At 34.1% G+C, this 16,529-nt stretch overlaps 1 protein-coding gene across 1 annotated transcript in view; it reads right to left on the bottom strand.

The window, feature by feature from the left end:
• Nucleotides 1-14,936, bottom strand: part of LOC106679418 (uncharacterized) — an 18,866-nt gene extending 3,930 nt beyond the window's left edge. Inside the window, exons 1-5 of the mRNA XM_014418572.3 lie at nucleotides 14,667-14,936; nucleotides 7,149-7,328; nucleotides 6,947-7,075; nucleotides 4,862-4,978; nucleotides 4,638-4,777 (exon numbers count right to left, since the gene is read on the bottom strand). Coding sequence (XP_014274058.1) covers nucleotides 4,638-4,777; nucleotides 4,862-4,978; nucleotides 6,947-7,075; nucleotides 7,149-7,328; nucleotides 14,667-14,858 — 758 coding nt within the window. The 5' untranslated portion in view covers nucleotides 14,859-14,936. The remainder of the gene's footprint in view (nucleotides 1-4,637; nucleotides 4,778-4,861; nucleotides 4,979-6,946; nucleotides 7,076-7,148; nucleotides 7,329-14,666) is intronic.
• Between the last annotated feature and the right edge of the window lie 1,593 nt (nucleotides 14,937-16,529).

The raw sequence follows: 16,529 nt of genomic DNA, 5'->3' as shown, positions 1-16,529 counted from the left end.
GCACCCGGACCATATTCCTTTCATCTTCACACACGGTCAATCAATAATCTTCCAGTACTTTTAATAATATTTCTCATAGCAAAAGTATGACAGAAATATAAAAATATAACAGTTTAATAAAATTTACAATCTGATCTGAAACAATTATTTAATGTGAAATTGTTAAAGAATTAATATTGAAAATATTATGCATGATTTTATGGAGTTAGTCATCCTGCCAACTGAAAGGGTCAAATATATGCAATGTTAGTTAAACTAAAAACCTACCTCATCACTATGGTTATAAGGGAAGATTTAATCGACTGGTAAAAAGGAACAACCCAATGTGTGTGTACCTGCCAGTTTTAGCTCCTGTTTTATGTCATTCTTCATTACTTTCTACCACTTCATATCATACATATTAATTTTTTTTTTTAATCTTTGGTTTTTCAGTGGTACAAATCTTATTTTTGGAAATGTGTTTTAAACATGGAAAAATTATTTTTATTCATATCTCTTTGAGTCAATTATCAAATCCTTTCATATTTTATATTAAAGTATTTTTCATTGCTAATAAAAATGTAAGATAGACTTATATACTGTAATATCCTTTTTTATGAGAAAATAGTGGTAAATGTTTACCATTTGTTGTTTAAATCAATAAAGCAAGCGAACCAATTTTCATCTCTATAATAAATACAACAAAACAAAGCCAAGATGGCGGCGTAAGTCCTTGCCAAAGTTCGTTAAACCGCGGCCATTTTGAGTAGATTCAAGTATTTTAAAAACTCTATTTTAACTTTCCAACATAAATGAAATTACAGTACATTCAAGAAAAAATAGAAGTTAAAAATAAGTATTAAAGAAAATTAATCATAAGAAACAACTCAAAACCGTAGTGCTACAATCTATGTTAAGAACTAACAACGAGAGAAGGGGAAGGAAGAAAACATTGTTTTTGGATGGCATTCGTTGCTTAGGCGCGGGCGGGGAATGATGTTTCCTGGATGTGGAGGTCCCAATCATCTCATGTCTAGCTGAAGGGTGGATATCCTGAAAAAGAGGACATCGAAGAGTCACCCCTGAAGAATAAGGGACTCTTTGTTTAGGATCAACAGTGAATGAGATGAGTGAAAAAGTTTAGAGGAGAAATGCTTTGTTAACAGTCAGTGCTTGTTTGCTGGAAGATACTTTACAGCAAGTGTTCGTTTGTAGAAAAAGAAAACCATCTGTCATCATAGAAGACAGTATAAATGGGTTAGTTTCGATCTACCCCTAAATACATTGTAAAAATAGCTATTAATTAAGTTTAAGTGTTATTAGTAGTAAGGTATCTGTTCTGATTCCCTAGAAACCCTCCCTGAGATTAAGAGTCTATAATATTACATACACTAAAATAAAAATTCTCATATTTATTTAATATTTAATCTTTTTATTTGACCTTTTCCTCTTCAAATCTATATTTTAGATATGAGAATAACTGAAAACTATTACTTTTTTCTTTTTATTTACTTTTAATAAGTTTTTAAATATTACAATTTTGTATGTCTACTTACAATCTTCATTAATCGTCTTACAATCAATCATTTAATACTTTAATCAGCTATGCTTGATTTTGGTGGACGATTTGTTTAAGGATCACATCTTCATAATTTAAAATAACATATAACTGCCTCAGCTTTATACTCACCAAATATAGTCATCATGTAAAACAACTAAAGATCTACTTTGCCCTTGTAGGCTCTATAGTGAGACATACTAGAGTACTCTAATTTAAAGCAACCATTTTAATTTCATTGATTTGTTCTTATGAACAATGAATAAGTTAAGTTAAGCTCAACTAGTCCCAAGAAGGGAAGAAGTAAGGCAGTTTTGGCAATCAATGATCAAGAAAGAAAACTGAAGCAGCAAGTAATCACTGTCAAGTAAATGCAGCCTCCAATCAATGTGAAACAAAGACAATGTAGCGAGAGGGCGCAAGTAGTTGGACCACAACTCACCAGAGCGCTCCACCTCGAGCCTCACCGAAGCTCTCAAATTTACATAGTGCATTATTTTGTAAAAACACATTGTCATTTTTGTATATTAATAATTTCTGTACATACTATTTAGCAATATCTGTACAATGAATAATAAATTATAACAATGCAATGCACGAACCTATCTCAAGTAGACATGTACCGACCGCTTCTCGGTCACAGCCGCATGGACTAGACCTATAAGTAAGGGACTCTAAATTCCCCAAGTCGATCTTAGATCCGCACCTTCCTGGGTCTAGTCATGGCACAGATCACTCGATGCTTACACTCTACCTGAGATAGAGAGGTTTATTGCCGTTCCGTTCTCTTAAGAATTGTTTTTTTTGTTATGCTCCTAGACTATGTCCTATCTCCTTTCCTTACTCCAGCAATCTTAGTCCGCCGGCTTCATCTCCGCAACTAAGATTGTAACCTATTTCCTATCAGTTTCACTGGCCCGCCGCTTCATCTCGGTAACCAGTAAGCTGGCTCCTATCATGACAGTTCTGGTCCGTCGGCTTCATCTCCGCAACTAGAACTGTTACTCTGCCTCATTTTCTCTCACCTAGACCTCCTCTACCTAGTCAGTGTCCAGGGCTCATCCCCTGGCACGGCCTTCCTTTCTTAACCGTAATTTAATACGTCTTGTCGTGGGCCTTCTGTTAAGAGACATCAGGCTGGAGAAATCGCCTCAGACCAGACAATCCCGACAACAATATCGATATGATTAATCATAAATCACTTATTTCAACAGAAAATTCATTTAAATTTAGAACAGACACAGAAAACATTTTATTTTGGGAGAAGATAGTCTGGGTGGCCCGTCAATAAAGGTACCAAAATAGTACTGGTAACTGAGTTATCATCTTTGTTTCAATCTGACAGCCCTGAGGTAGCCCTGCAAAGTTGGATAAAACGTTGGTTAACGATAAATCGTTTTCTTTTACTATTTTGATACCTCTATTTACCGCCACTTGGACTATCTTCCTACAGTCAAAAAGCATTTTAATTTGGCCAAATTTAATTTCCTTCTTTTTTTATCAAGTTTAATTTGGCAGAAGCACCTTTAGCTGTTACATTTAATTTAATATGTCTAATAATTTTTGGGATTAGATTTTAAGGTATTGCTAGATTGTGCAAACGTGTGGATGGTACCTCCTCAAGTGTAGGTTTTTGGCTAAATTGAAGGGCGTTTGGACAAGCTTGTTTTGAATCCGCACATTAGTGCACAGTTAATTGTTTTAGAACTCCTCACAGATAAATATTTTTGATGTTCGTGGTTTGATAAATTAAAGAATTTCTTCAGCAATATTTAACTGCAGTGACACCGCTATGTGCTGGTCTGTACTGTAACTATTACAGCCGCCAAAACTGCTACCAGCCGACATGAACCTGGCTGTCATCACACTAATATTGCATATTGGTACATCTATTGTTTCTTGTAAATAATTTAACTTGACGTGTATATAATCATTTATTATATTTCTAAAGGTATTATTCGAATCAATAAAAATTACATTTAGAATGTTCTAAAAGCTAACGTCTTACCCATATCTCTCGATGGCGCCCAGAAAATTGACTGCAAAAACTGGCCCAATCAAAATGCAAATTTTAATATGCTTTTTTTAAATATGTATATTGGATTTCAATTTAATTCTACCTTCTCTAGATCCCCCCTCTATCCTACACCTTTCCATCCTTTCGTAAGGACCAACAGCTAGTTCCTGCAGGACTTGTCATCCCCTTCACGACCGTAGGCTGGTTTCCTAAGGAGTGAAGCCTCCATCCTGCGAGGATTTACGGCTAGTTTCTCATCAAAACTCATCTTGTCAATTTATCTCCTCGCCATATACACCATCCTATATGAACACGCATTATCAAGGCCTTCTAACGCATGGTACCTTATATCTTCAATTGGAGACAGAATTCGTTAAATATACACAACCACCTCGACGTATACTCGTAGTTCAAGGTTGTGTATTTTAAAATTCTATCCATTGAGTGAAAATTCATTTGTTCAAATTTTGTGAATTAACTTTTTATAGCTTTATTTTTGAACAAATATACACTTTTAGGAACATTATATGTCTGAGTAATTAAATCAGTAAGAACCTTATTAAAATTACTTGAACGAAAGTCTTAAATTTAAAGTTTAAAGTTATCTAATATAATTTCCTTTAATTGTTATCATTTACCATGTATGCCGATATTATCGTTTCTTATCACTTAACATATCTTAATTTTGTTCCTTATTATTATAAAAGTATTTTAAATTGAGGGTATTAGTCTACATTTATTCGAAGTACGGCATGTTTGGCTCTGTAGGAGAGTGGTTCCCAAACTTATGTCGTCGCGGCACCCTTCTTTGGCTAAGAAGATTTCGCATCACCCTTATCAAGCAAAATAAAAATGTCGCCACAATTATTCTTAAAGTAGTTAAATAAATAATAAATAAATTGTAAATTTTTCATTTATTTTTTTTTTTAATATTTTGAGAAAGTGGCACTTGCTTGCAGCAGCGAGTTCACTTTGGGAACCACTGCTCTAGAACACATAACCTTGTGGATATCGGTGTTTGTTGCTTTCTTTGGAGGTATTTTACATTTGCGGCAAACGTGTACATCCGACTTTACGACCTACCTGTGCGGAACCAGGGGTATCTTCTTTCTCACAATTCTATCCATGAACTTTTTTCCTAGGAAACTTTCATCGTACATTGGTTTTTTCTCAAAAATTTGTACTGGCTTAACATCTTTGTGTCTATACCTTCTTCGAGCATCCTTAAAAAATGGATAAATGATTAAAAAGCTTAATAAATATTTAAATATTGGATATTAAATTCAAAGATAAACAAACATAGGTACCTCATCATAGTATACGTAATCACCCTGCATGGTAGTAACATAAGGGTCCATTATTTTCTGGATGCAATTTATATTTGCGGGCGTCTTATCCAATGCTTCCCTTCCTGGACAATGCATCTGGAATCAGACCCGTCTTCTTAGAATTAATTTATTCCAGTTTGTTTCAATATATCGGTCCTAAACAAACTTTTCTAAAACATCTAATATAATAATAACTGCCACCAATTTGCTTTTTAAAAACTCAACAGGAGAAGACCATTGTTTCAACTCAATAAAAGGATATTTGGTTTGTTAATTGTCTTCACTACTGCGACATATATTGGCGTTTATCACGCTGGGCACGATAGTGTTGCTATGTTTTCACGGCAAATATTATTGTAATGGTGACTATCGTAAAGTTTATACCATGGGGGTTGCTGTCGTGGCTATAAAGTGTCACAGTGTAAACGGACTTTGAGGTAATAGTAGCTGAACTGCCGGATCTACTGTCACCTACCACGCTTTAAACAATGAGGCAGTATGTCAAGAATGTAGCTTCACTACTGCAATATGCAATAGTCACTTCTTTTTTTTTTTTACCCACTTCCTGGTTATTTCTGTCATGCGTGGGGAGGGGGAGAGTTATCTGCAGGTGACCAACCTATATATGGTGGAGGATCAAGTTTTTCATTTTGTGGGACCGCCACTCAATGAAAATAGTCAACACCACAGGCTGGACTTGAACCGGCGCTGCCCGCAGTCCTCAGATTGCTAAGACCTGTCCCTCAATCATCTGAGCCACGGACGGCTCTATGTACTGTCAGCAATCACGCTATACATAGTGAGACAGTAAAGGTTATCATGGCAGCAACCAGTATACATTTTAACCATTGTATTAGATGCAACAGTTCCTGCCGGCTGTAAAGTGACACAGTGAAACTGGCTTTAACACGACAATAGCATGTACAACATAAATGTATCACCCCGAACATAATCCAACAACAGTACCCCCAAAATGGTAACTATCGTACTGTTTACACACTAGTAGTGGTAATTGGCCAATTAAACCCAAAGCGTTTTTTCACAAAAATATACTTTGAGCTAAAATATATTTAAACATTATTTTTTATTTAAAGGTGTTCAAAAATTTATATAGATTAAGTTTTTTAATTGAAATGATTTCATAGCAGTTATCCTTTAATTTTAAAAATAAAAATCATAAATTACGAAATTTATTGAAAACAATTAATGACAGTTTCAGACCCTACTGCTAAGTTCGAAGTTCTGTCGGGTTTTAAACAAGGCGATTCTCTATAATCTATGTTATTTAATCTAGTATTGCAATACGTTATTAAAACGTGGTTTATACCAAAAAGAGTTTAACTTTAAGTGGTATAGTGCTGGGGTTTGCTGATGATTTAGTATTATTAGGTGAGGACACGAAAACTACAATACTAAACACAACTACCTTTATGAGCTCTGATAAGAAAATAGGTCTTGAAATAAATACGGCTATAACAAAATATATTGTTAGCACTAGAATCGGAACCAATTTCGGCGATATAATATATATGATGTAGGAAAAAATATATTTGAACAGGTAGAGAGGTTTAAGTATTTAGGTTCTATGGTAACTAGAAAAAACGAAATTGAAATAAAAGAAAGGTTAAAGGGGGAAATTCTTGTTATTTTTCAATTTCGAAATTACTTAGCTCGCGCCTTTTGTCCAAAAATCTAAAAGTTATAATTTACAAAACTATTTTCCTCCACACTGTTCTTTATGGATGCGCAACGTGGCCTCTTAAGCTAAGGGAAGAACAGCACCTTAAGGTTTTTTTAAATAAAGTATTACGGATAATATAAAGAAGATGGTCAGGGTTGCGGTCAAAAAGAACAAAAATAGTTCACAATTATTTATTATCCGACGTTTCGCCCCACAGACTTTTACCAAATATGAAGATACGGTACAGATTATTTTAGACGGGAAAATATGGCGTCATGAGGATTGAGGACGTCTGATTTAGAGGATTCGAGTATTTTAGCATTAGAATTGGGCCGTTTTTTTTTGTTTTGTTTTTTTAACATTTTGTGAAAATATGTACTTACTTGGCAGACAAAAAGAGGTTTCAAGTCATTTAGCCTTCCAGGTCCTTCTGTTGTTGACTTGTGCCACGTGTAATTATCCTTCATTTCGCTGTTTCCCAGGTCCATTTTGCCCGGAGGAAAAGTTCGCAACTAAAATAAATAAAGGACTATTAGTAAATTGTTGTATATTTGTTTTTATTTGTACCAAATATTACTAAGTCACCTTATCAACCCATTGGTAATTTAGTGTGAACCCTATTGCATGAGGTACGTTGGGAGTATCCGTGAGTCCTTTGCTGTTGAACTTGTTCTTGTAGGCATTTCCATAAGAAGTCTTGTAATGTATCGATTTGTATCTGTAATCTCGGAGCACAGTGTCGGCGGCCAGCTTGAGAGGCTTCGTCTAAAATTGAAAACATTGGATGTTTAATATTTATTATAAAAATAATCTTCGGCGAACTGAAGAGAGTTTATCCAATGCGTCTTTTCATGTTCATATAGTCATGTAACTCAAGAACTTTGAAGAAGTACTACTCTTCCTTTATGCTCCTACTATTGAATATGAAAATATATTTATTTCTCACATGTTTTTTAGTCAAGAAATAAATTAATAAATGAAAATGTCGAGGTAGTTGTATTAAATGATGAGAAAATTTATTACGTTAGGTACTCTTGATCAGAAGGCCTAGACAATGCGTGTTCAAAATAGGGAAGATAGTCGATTACGAGGTGAATAGATAGGATGAGACTTACGGGTGCCAGCCGTAGGTCTTCTAAGGATGGGGGACGAGGTTACAGGGTACTGCAGCGACACAATACCTGTTGGTCTATACTCTAAGTACCTATAGCTGTCTAAACCGCTATTGTCCTGCGTGTCGCAATCTATCAGCTAACACGGGAACTACTACTGGCGACAAGCAAACACCGTATATTAATATTTGTACTATTCATCGGAAAACCTTAATTGTTACAACTACCTAAACCATTGTAATATATATAAATGGACCATTTGAATTAATAAAGGTTCCAATAGAATCTGCTGATCCACTTATAGCTAACGTCTTACATGTAGTACCTCTCGAAGGCGTTTAATAGCCCAGAGACAAGAGTAAGCCAAGAGTGTAAGGTCTCAGTATATTATAATGCCATCAGGCAAAACTAGATAAAATGTAAATATGTGTATATATAATTTTTCTTAGGTTAAGTAACATATAATTGTAATTGTTAAAAAAAAAAATAAATAAATAGGAGGTTAGAAAAAAAAAAAAAAAAAAGGTCTCAGTGTTTATCTTATAATGCCGTAAGGCAAACAAAGATATATTGTATTTAGTGTATATATTCCTTAGATTTAAGTTGTATATAATTGTAAATGTTTTTTAAATAAATAATAGGAGGTTAGAAAAAAAAAAAGGTCTCAGTGTACGTTGTAATTGTTAAAAAATAAATAAATAGGAGGTTAGAAAAAAAAAAAAACTCAGTGTACACAGTTTTTGCTAATCTTATAATGCCGTAAGGCAAAACAATAATACTCGGAGAAGTTTGTCGGGGGGTGCGGTCAGCAAAGAACAACATAAATAAACAAAACAATAATAAGTGTAAATAAATGTATTATATATTATTTTTATTGTAATAATATAATTCGTATTGTATATATATTATTAATAAAGAGGTTTAGAAAAAAAAAAACTCAGTGTACACCACCAGCCGGAATGGTCCCTCCCCATTCTCTGTTAGCCCCCCGGCTATCACGCCACTCATGTACAAACCGCCTTCAGCGGACAATGTATTTCTTCATCTTATAATGCCATGAGGCAAAACAAGATAAAAGTAAATATGAGGATATATAATTTTTCCTAGATTAAGTAAGTTGTATATAATTGTAATTGATTCAAAATAAATAAATAGGAGGTTAGAAAAAAAAAAAAGGTCTCAGTGTGAGTGCCCTGGCTATCGAGCTACTCAATGAAAACCGCCTTCAGCAGATCAAGCTGTTATCTTATAATGCCATTAGGCAATCCAAGTTAAATAGTGGATTGTATATATATAATTTCCTAGGTTAAGTAAATATATATATTGTAATTGTTTAGACTTTAATAAATAGGAGGTAAGAAAAAAAAACTCAGGGTGAGATCTCCTTCCTCTTACCTTCCGGGCTTGCATTCCTTCTTCGTACGTACAGGAACAGTTATATAAACCTCCTATTCTATTACTTTACCTGTTTTGAACACGATTTGTCGAGACCTTCTTGTCAAGAAACCTAATAATAATTAATTGGATTCACATTTAACATAACTACCTCGACATCACTATTCCTGTAGGTACGAAGGAGGAATGCGAGGCCCAAGGGTGGCCAGCCGCCGGGTTTTATAGGAAGGTAACTTCACTCTACCAGTGAATATTTCTGTAGATACGAAGAGGTGTGGAAGTCCAGAGGGTATCCAGCCGCCGAGTCCTAAGGATAAAAGGTAGAGGAAGGAAGAGAAATTCAGAGAAGGCAAAGACATTAATGACAATATACTTTTCTAAAATTATAACACTAGAATGTATTGATCCACTAAGTTCATTGTTGCCCTCTACTTCCAAAGGAGATGTTTCCCGTGAAGCGAGATTTCACACTAAAGTCTTAGACTTCTAACATATTCAAGCCTCTCGGCGTTTTTTTGTCGCCAGTAGTAGTTTCCGTGTTAGCTGGTTGGTTGTGTCATGCCGAGCCATAGTGGCATTTAGAAGGCTGTAGAACTTTTGGTCTAGACGAGCAGGTAGCGGTATCGCTACAAAAACATTATCGTGTTTCAATGTTTTGGGATATAAGTGACATGCCAACTTTTAAAAAAATGAAAGCGAGAAAATAGTAATAAGAAATTCATGAAACTATCATCTCTTTTCTCAGTCCGCTGGTGTCTCTCAAGGTTGTATCATGGGTCCCATTCACTACACAGTTTGTACAGCTGATACCCCAATCAATCCTAACAATATATGCTGATGATACTTGTGTGCTAACTAGGCATAATGATGCAATCGCTGCATCTCAAACCCGGCAGTCACATTTAACATCCATTGAAAAATGGTGTCACAAAATTAATACTAAATAATAAATAAATTATAATTAATGGTAACCAACCCCATCAAATCACGTTTACTCTCCGTCATAAACCCATGATGTCCTACCCTACAGTATCTTTTTTTAATGCCCACTAACACCTTTTGAACAGATTCGCAACACAGGACTCCATCTAGAAAAGAGACTTTAATTGGAATCCCTATAAAAGATTCAATGACAAGAAACTGCTAGGATTCTAATTACTACAACTAACTTGACAAACGCTCTAGACTTCACATTTACTAAAAAAAATAACTCACGTACTCCATGATTATCTGACATGTTTGGACACACGAAAATGAGTTTTGGATCTCCATCAAATTCCTCCTACACCACATCCTTACAATAAAAAGTCCTTAATGTTTCTTAGTGCGTAACAAAAAAGCTTATTCATAAAAACCTCAATATTCTATTTATGCAGATTTGGTCCGAAACAGATGACTCCCAATTTATTCTGCTTCCAGATAAAATTAATCCTTGCAGTTTCAAAACCGCTATTGCTTTTATTAGCAATTACTGTATATTTCATCCAGGCAAGTGAAAATAAAATTTGACTGTTGTCATAACAATCATGAAAAGACAAAAAAAAATTTCATTCAGTTAATTATGGCACTCAGTCGTAAAATATAGTAATTGAAAAATTAAAACTTGACCAATGGTAAAATGTTTGTTAATTTCAATATTTTATCTTAAACCTGGAGTAACTTAACATTATATAACACCAATATTATATTTAATAATTCCGATTAAATCGGTGACCTCCCTCTACACTCCACTTGTTACGCTTAGAAACAAAATGTTTTCCTAATGCATGAGCGTACCCAGGAAGGGGGCAGCAGTTCCCCCCCTAGAAGTAAAATAATTATTAATTTAATAAAAATTAAATTTTAATTTCAAGCATATAACTGTAATTACAAGTAAAACACTGTAATTAAAAATATATTTTTTTTAAATTTTGGTTTCATTCGCCTTTTCCGCAATGAAATGTCACAACCTGAACGACTATGGCTTGTCCCCCACCCTCCTTAGTTTTGATCCTGGGTACCTCCTTGCAAGTTTAGGAAAACAAAATTTACTGTGTAATCTCGTTGGAAATGATATATTTTATTAATTATTTATTGCGTTTACAATTAAACTCTGGCTTGCTTTAGAAAATATCAATACCCGAAATATTTGAGTTATTCACTCGGCTAATGCAGAGAATAAAACTTGCACTGAGGTACTTATACAAATTAGCAATTTCTCAATCACTTTGTTACTTTTCAACTTCTTTTAAAATTATAAGTAAAGTATCTTCCAATAATAATAAAAAAATTATAGAACTTACTTCTTTCTTTGACGAAATGAGTTTGTAGGGTATGAAAAAGATTATAAATCGAAAAAGCTCGAGCAAGCAGCAAGAAAGCAACTGAGTGTCTTCATGGCAACAACAAACCGAATTGTTGACCTTGACGATCCATCATGACGCTTTAGCGATAACTCATTATTAGGATAAATCACCAATATGAATTTAATATTTAAACAAACAACAAGTTATCCTAGAGACATCTCTTCTCAATCATTTTGAAGGATACCTACATGATTTTTTTTTCACTTATAAATTCATTTAAGATTTCTCTAAAATAAAGCATTAATTTTTCTTTTTTTTAGAAATTGGCATGAAGTTTTTTTTGAGTTACGAGATATTACTTTTTGTAGCAGGAAAAATTTGGTGCGTGTATCGAACAACTTTCACTAACCGCTGAGTTGAAATTAAACCTTGCTCGTTTCTAGATAGAAATTTTTATATTATTTATTGTGGCAATACTCCACAATGAATAATACCCGTTGAGTATAGGGGGTGACAAATTTATATTCATATGTGAATATCATAAAAACTACTACCCATACGAAGATAAGTGTCATAAACTACTTTATAGTAAGTTAAATTTCCTTTATTTTGAGTGTTGGAAGACATGTGCGTCTTATGGATCTAGAGATATATTTTTTGAAAAATCCAACATTTATACGAGCAACTATAAATTAAAATTTGGGAGTCTATTTTGTCAAATATCATAAAAACTACTATTCCTAAAAAGATAAACATTAAACTATTTTGTAGTAAATTTAACTAGCTTTAATTTGAGCGCTGGCAAACATCAGTACGTCCAATGGTTTCTGAAATGAAGTTTTTCATAAATCAAACTTATTGTCCGAACAACTATAAATCAATTTATTTTAGCAAATATCATGAAAACTACTATTCCTAAAAAGATAAACATTAACTATTTTGTAGTAAATTTAACTAGCTTTAATTTGAGCGCTGGCAAACATCAGTACGTCCAATGGTTTCTGAAATGAAGTTTTTCATAAATCAAACTTATTGTCCGAACAACTATAAATCAATTTATTTTAGCAAATATCATGAAAACTACTATTCCTACGAAGGTAAAGGTCATAAACTTCTTTATAGTCCATTAAACTAGCTTTAATTTGAGTACTGATAGACATCTGTACGTCTTATAGTTCCTGAGATATATATTTCTCAAAATAAATTAGCTAACTGTTAATCTTTCAGAAGATTTTCAAGAAATTTGCTTTTTAAAAAGCTATATCTCGAGAACTATTGGACGTAAATAGCTCTTTTAGGCCTAATATTTCAGCAAATTTACTCTTCTTTAAATAATATTCTCTTAGATTTTTTAGTGTTGTTGGTAGTTTTTAAGATATAGAGCTCCGAATGAAAAATTAGTTTTTTTATCACTTTGAGACAGCCGCCATTTTTTATTCCTCCTACCTATACTTGGCAGACTCATCAATTTTGACTAGTAATTATACATAGTTTTCATTAAAGTAATCAAAAATTGGGGTGAGATAACTGCCTTTTTTTCTTCCCGGCTCTTGTACTATTACTGGTGGTGGTTGTAGTAGGTTTAGACTGCAGAGCCCAAACCTCCTCCCTTGGTGAGAACATTTACCAGGTGGATATCTCATTGCCAACTTCCAGGTGGTGGTGGAGGGGCAATACCTGTTAGGGTCTTAGTAGTGACCACCAACATAAATACTCGATAGACCAATGCCTTTGGGAGCTTTAACTTTTTCCACATTAGGTTTTTGTTCATCTTCCATTGGTACAATACTGGTATCTGATTTATAGAAATTAATTCAGTACAAACTTTGGGCTGAGATTTGTGTTCTGTACATAGAACAAAATATATGTTGATGTTGTAGGATGACACAAATAAAGGATGCAAATGAAAAGTTTATTGCGATACGCTACCTGTTGGTCTATACTCTAAGTAATACAGCCGCCTAAACCGCTATTTCCCAGCATGACGCAACCTCCCAGCTAACACGGGAACTATTACTGGCATCAGGCATACGTCATATATTAATGTATGTACTATTCCTTGTATTTTCATAGTAGGTATTATCATCCATATAACGACTATATTGTAATATTTATAAATGTATTATTCGAATTAATAATGATTACAATAGAATCTGCTGATCCACGGAAAGCTAGTCTTACACGTAACATTTATCGATGGCGTCTAATAGCACGAGAGGAATAAATTAGGACAAATCGGTTTTACTCGAGAATTCCTTGCCTTGGGTGACAGAATTTCAATGTACATAGTGAATCAGTACATTCTGGTACTATTCATTTTGGAAATGTACATATATCTTTTATTTCTCTGTGTCCTCGTGATCTCTCCTTTTGCGTATACTTACTCTTCGATAGTACTTACTCTGCTGGCACCCAGTCCGCACTTACATACCTCTTCGTGCCTACAGATAAAGTACTCAGTAGAACGCGGTTAAATTCCTCCAAGGACCACTGGCGAGCACCCAGTCTGGACTTGCATTCCTCGTTCGCGCCTACAGGAATAGTACCCCGTAGGACGAGGCTACCATCCTTAGAGACTTACGGCTGGCACCCGTAAGTCTCATCCTATCTATTTACCTCCTAATCAACTATCTTACCTATTTTGAACACGCATTGTCAAGGCTTTCAGGTCAAGATTACCTAACATTATAAATTGGAATCAGATCTTACACGACCACTCCAACTAGTTCAACTTTTGCCGTTCGTATGCTTTCTAAAGTTCTATTTATAGTAAGTAAGCCATATGTTACAAAGTTTTGTTCTATCTCACAAAAAATTGTTATTAAAATATCCGGATTACTTGAACTTCTAATTTCGAAATAAATTATTTCGTGAGACACCTGGAAAAGGTTCGCGGAACACCAGTTGAAAATAAAATCTTTGGGATGCCAATGTTTTTAATACAAAGGGATAAACCTAAAACTAATGAAAATTAGGATGGGCTTATCAAACTTATTGTTTGACTTATAGGAAGGAGCGTAGTAGAGAGGGTAAGTTACGAGGAATCGCGAAGCCAATGAACTTCATGGGCGTGGCATAGGAGTAGGAGCCAATTTAGATTACTGTGATGTACATTCCTATTAATCTCAATGTAAACCTGAGCTCCAATAGCGTGGTTAACTTCCCTTTTTGGCTTCACTTTCCCTGGCCTGATTCGTAACCGCTCCATTTCCAATTTGAGAAAAGCCACAGCTCCGAAGCTGATGGTCATGGTTTGGGTTCTATCATATCATAAATTATTTATCAATAACTTTCCATTTCATATCGCTAACCTCAACAAACTCGAAGATCGGAAGGATCGCTTTATGAGATATCCCAGTTGAGGTCTTGTAGCTACGACCTGGGAGCTCTTCTGACCTTGTCCAGGGTTTGCATTCCTCGACGCCGCAGAACATTTTCGGAGCGTTACTCTTACCAACAGCGGGTCCCCAGACCATCTTCGGTTGAACTCCATCGTCCATCATTTCGAACAACTATTATTATATTGTAATTATAATTATATTAAAATCACTAATAATATTTTAATATAAAATAGATTTCGTTGCAAGTACTGAACAGACCTTGCAAAAAAACAGGTGTTTTGAATTATATCTTAGCATGTTGTGTTTCAGTATAGCTTGTTCGAACTTTCTTGTAACTAGTACATTAGATTTATCTGTTTAAAAATGACTAAGAAAGGTTCAAACGACAATTGTCTGATTTTGTCTATTGTATCTTTCCTTAAGCCAAAGCATGCATGTAAAATATCCAAATGAAAAGCTTTTAGGATGTCATCAATATAAACATTAAACATACGAAATTCGAGTAAACATAAAGTTTATCTCTTCAATGGACTATGATGAACATTGTACAAATGCTTAGTAACCAAAGGAAGCAATAAAAGTCGGTATCTATACGCTTGTGAATTTTTTTGGCTGCTAGATTTGATTTACATCATAAAAATGGACTCAATAAAGATGAGCGAAATGAAAGGAACATAAATAACAGAGATAAGTAGGTGGAAGATGATAAAAATTCAAAGTAACGTTACTATATAACCGATGAATTAAATCTTTGTTCTTGAATTTTTATCAAAAATTTGTTAATTTAATTACCTAGACAAATAATGTTTTCTAGTGCTATATTAAATAAAAAATAAACCACTGAAATTAGTTTAAAAGTGTGTTTATACCAAATGGATAGGATTTTAAAATATACAATCTTAAACTAGAGTTAATTATTAAATCTGAAGGTTTGGAAAATTCTTCAATTTATCAAAACTTGAAGATCGCATATATGTATCTTTTGGTGGTGCTAAAACAATGCTAACTAAACACAAACGTGTGGATGCAGGGACAAGTGCCCTTCTTGTGCCCAAAAACCAACACTCAACATGTCAACCACAAATTCAGGGCAACTTGTTCCATCCAATGCAAATAACTCATCCACACGCTTGCACAAGCGCAAATTTGTTGTAACAAGTAGAGGCACCTTTATGAAGAATGGCTTGGATCTCAAAGTTTTGGTCGATGATAAAACAGTTACACAGATAAAAGGTGAAAATATAACCTACCATTTTTTTTTAGGTAGGAGTTACGAATACTGACTATAATCATTGTAAAGAAATTAATACTAAATGAATATAGAGATTACCATAGCTCCAGATTCACACTTGAAAACTGTCAGACTATTTCAATGAGAATAATACCTAGCTGCTCTAAATACCATTTAATTGTACAGAGCAAGAACTTGTTTCATCAAAATCTTTAGAGCCATTTCCAAGAAAATGGTAAAGAAGTGTAAAATATATGAGAAAAAGAGGACCCTCTGATAGTCAATTTCAGCAAAACGTTTCTGTAGCACACAAGGGATATACTAACATTAAATGCATAATTTTGCACGACCTTTCACTTTTGAGCATGGCTATTCGCATACACACAAACCATTTTATGAGACAAGGTTATTTGGGATCAGGGGACCTTAAAAGATGTATTCAAAATTTTCTATGATTGTGATACTTTCCCCAACTACATATTTCATAAATAAGGAAAAGTAAAAATGACACCACAAGATATTTATATAACAAAATAACATTAACTAAGTTAGGTTTAATAATAATAAGGTTCAATGCTGATGCCACCAATCCTTCTCTACAA

The sequence above is a fragment of the Halyomorpha halys genome, unplaced genomic scaffold (assembly GCF_000696795.3).
Source record: "Halyomorpha halys isolate HHAL.00 unplaced genomic scaffold, Hhal_1.1 Scaffold201.1, whole genome shotgun sequence".
Classification (NCBI taxonomy): Eukaryota; Metazoa; Arthropoda; class Insecta; order Hemiptera; family Pentatomidae; genus Halyomorpha; species Halyomorpha halys.
This window is presented reverse-complemented; position numbering and strand designations above follow the sequence as displayed.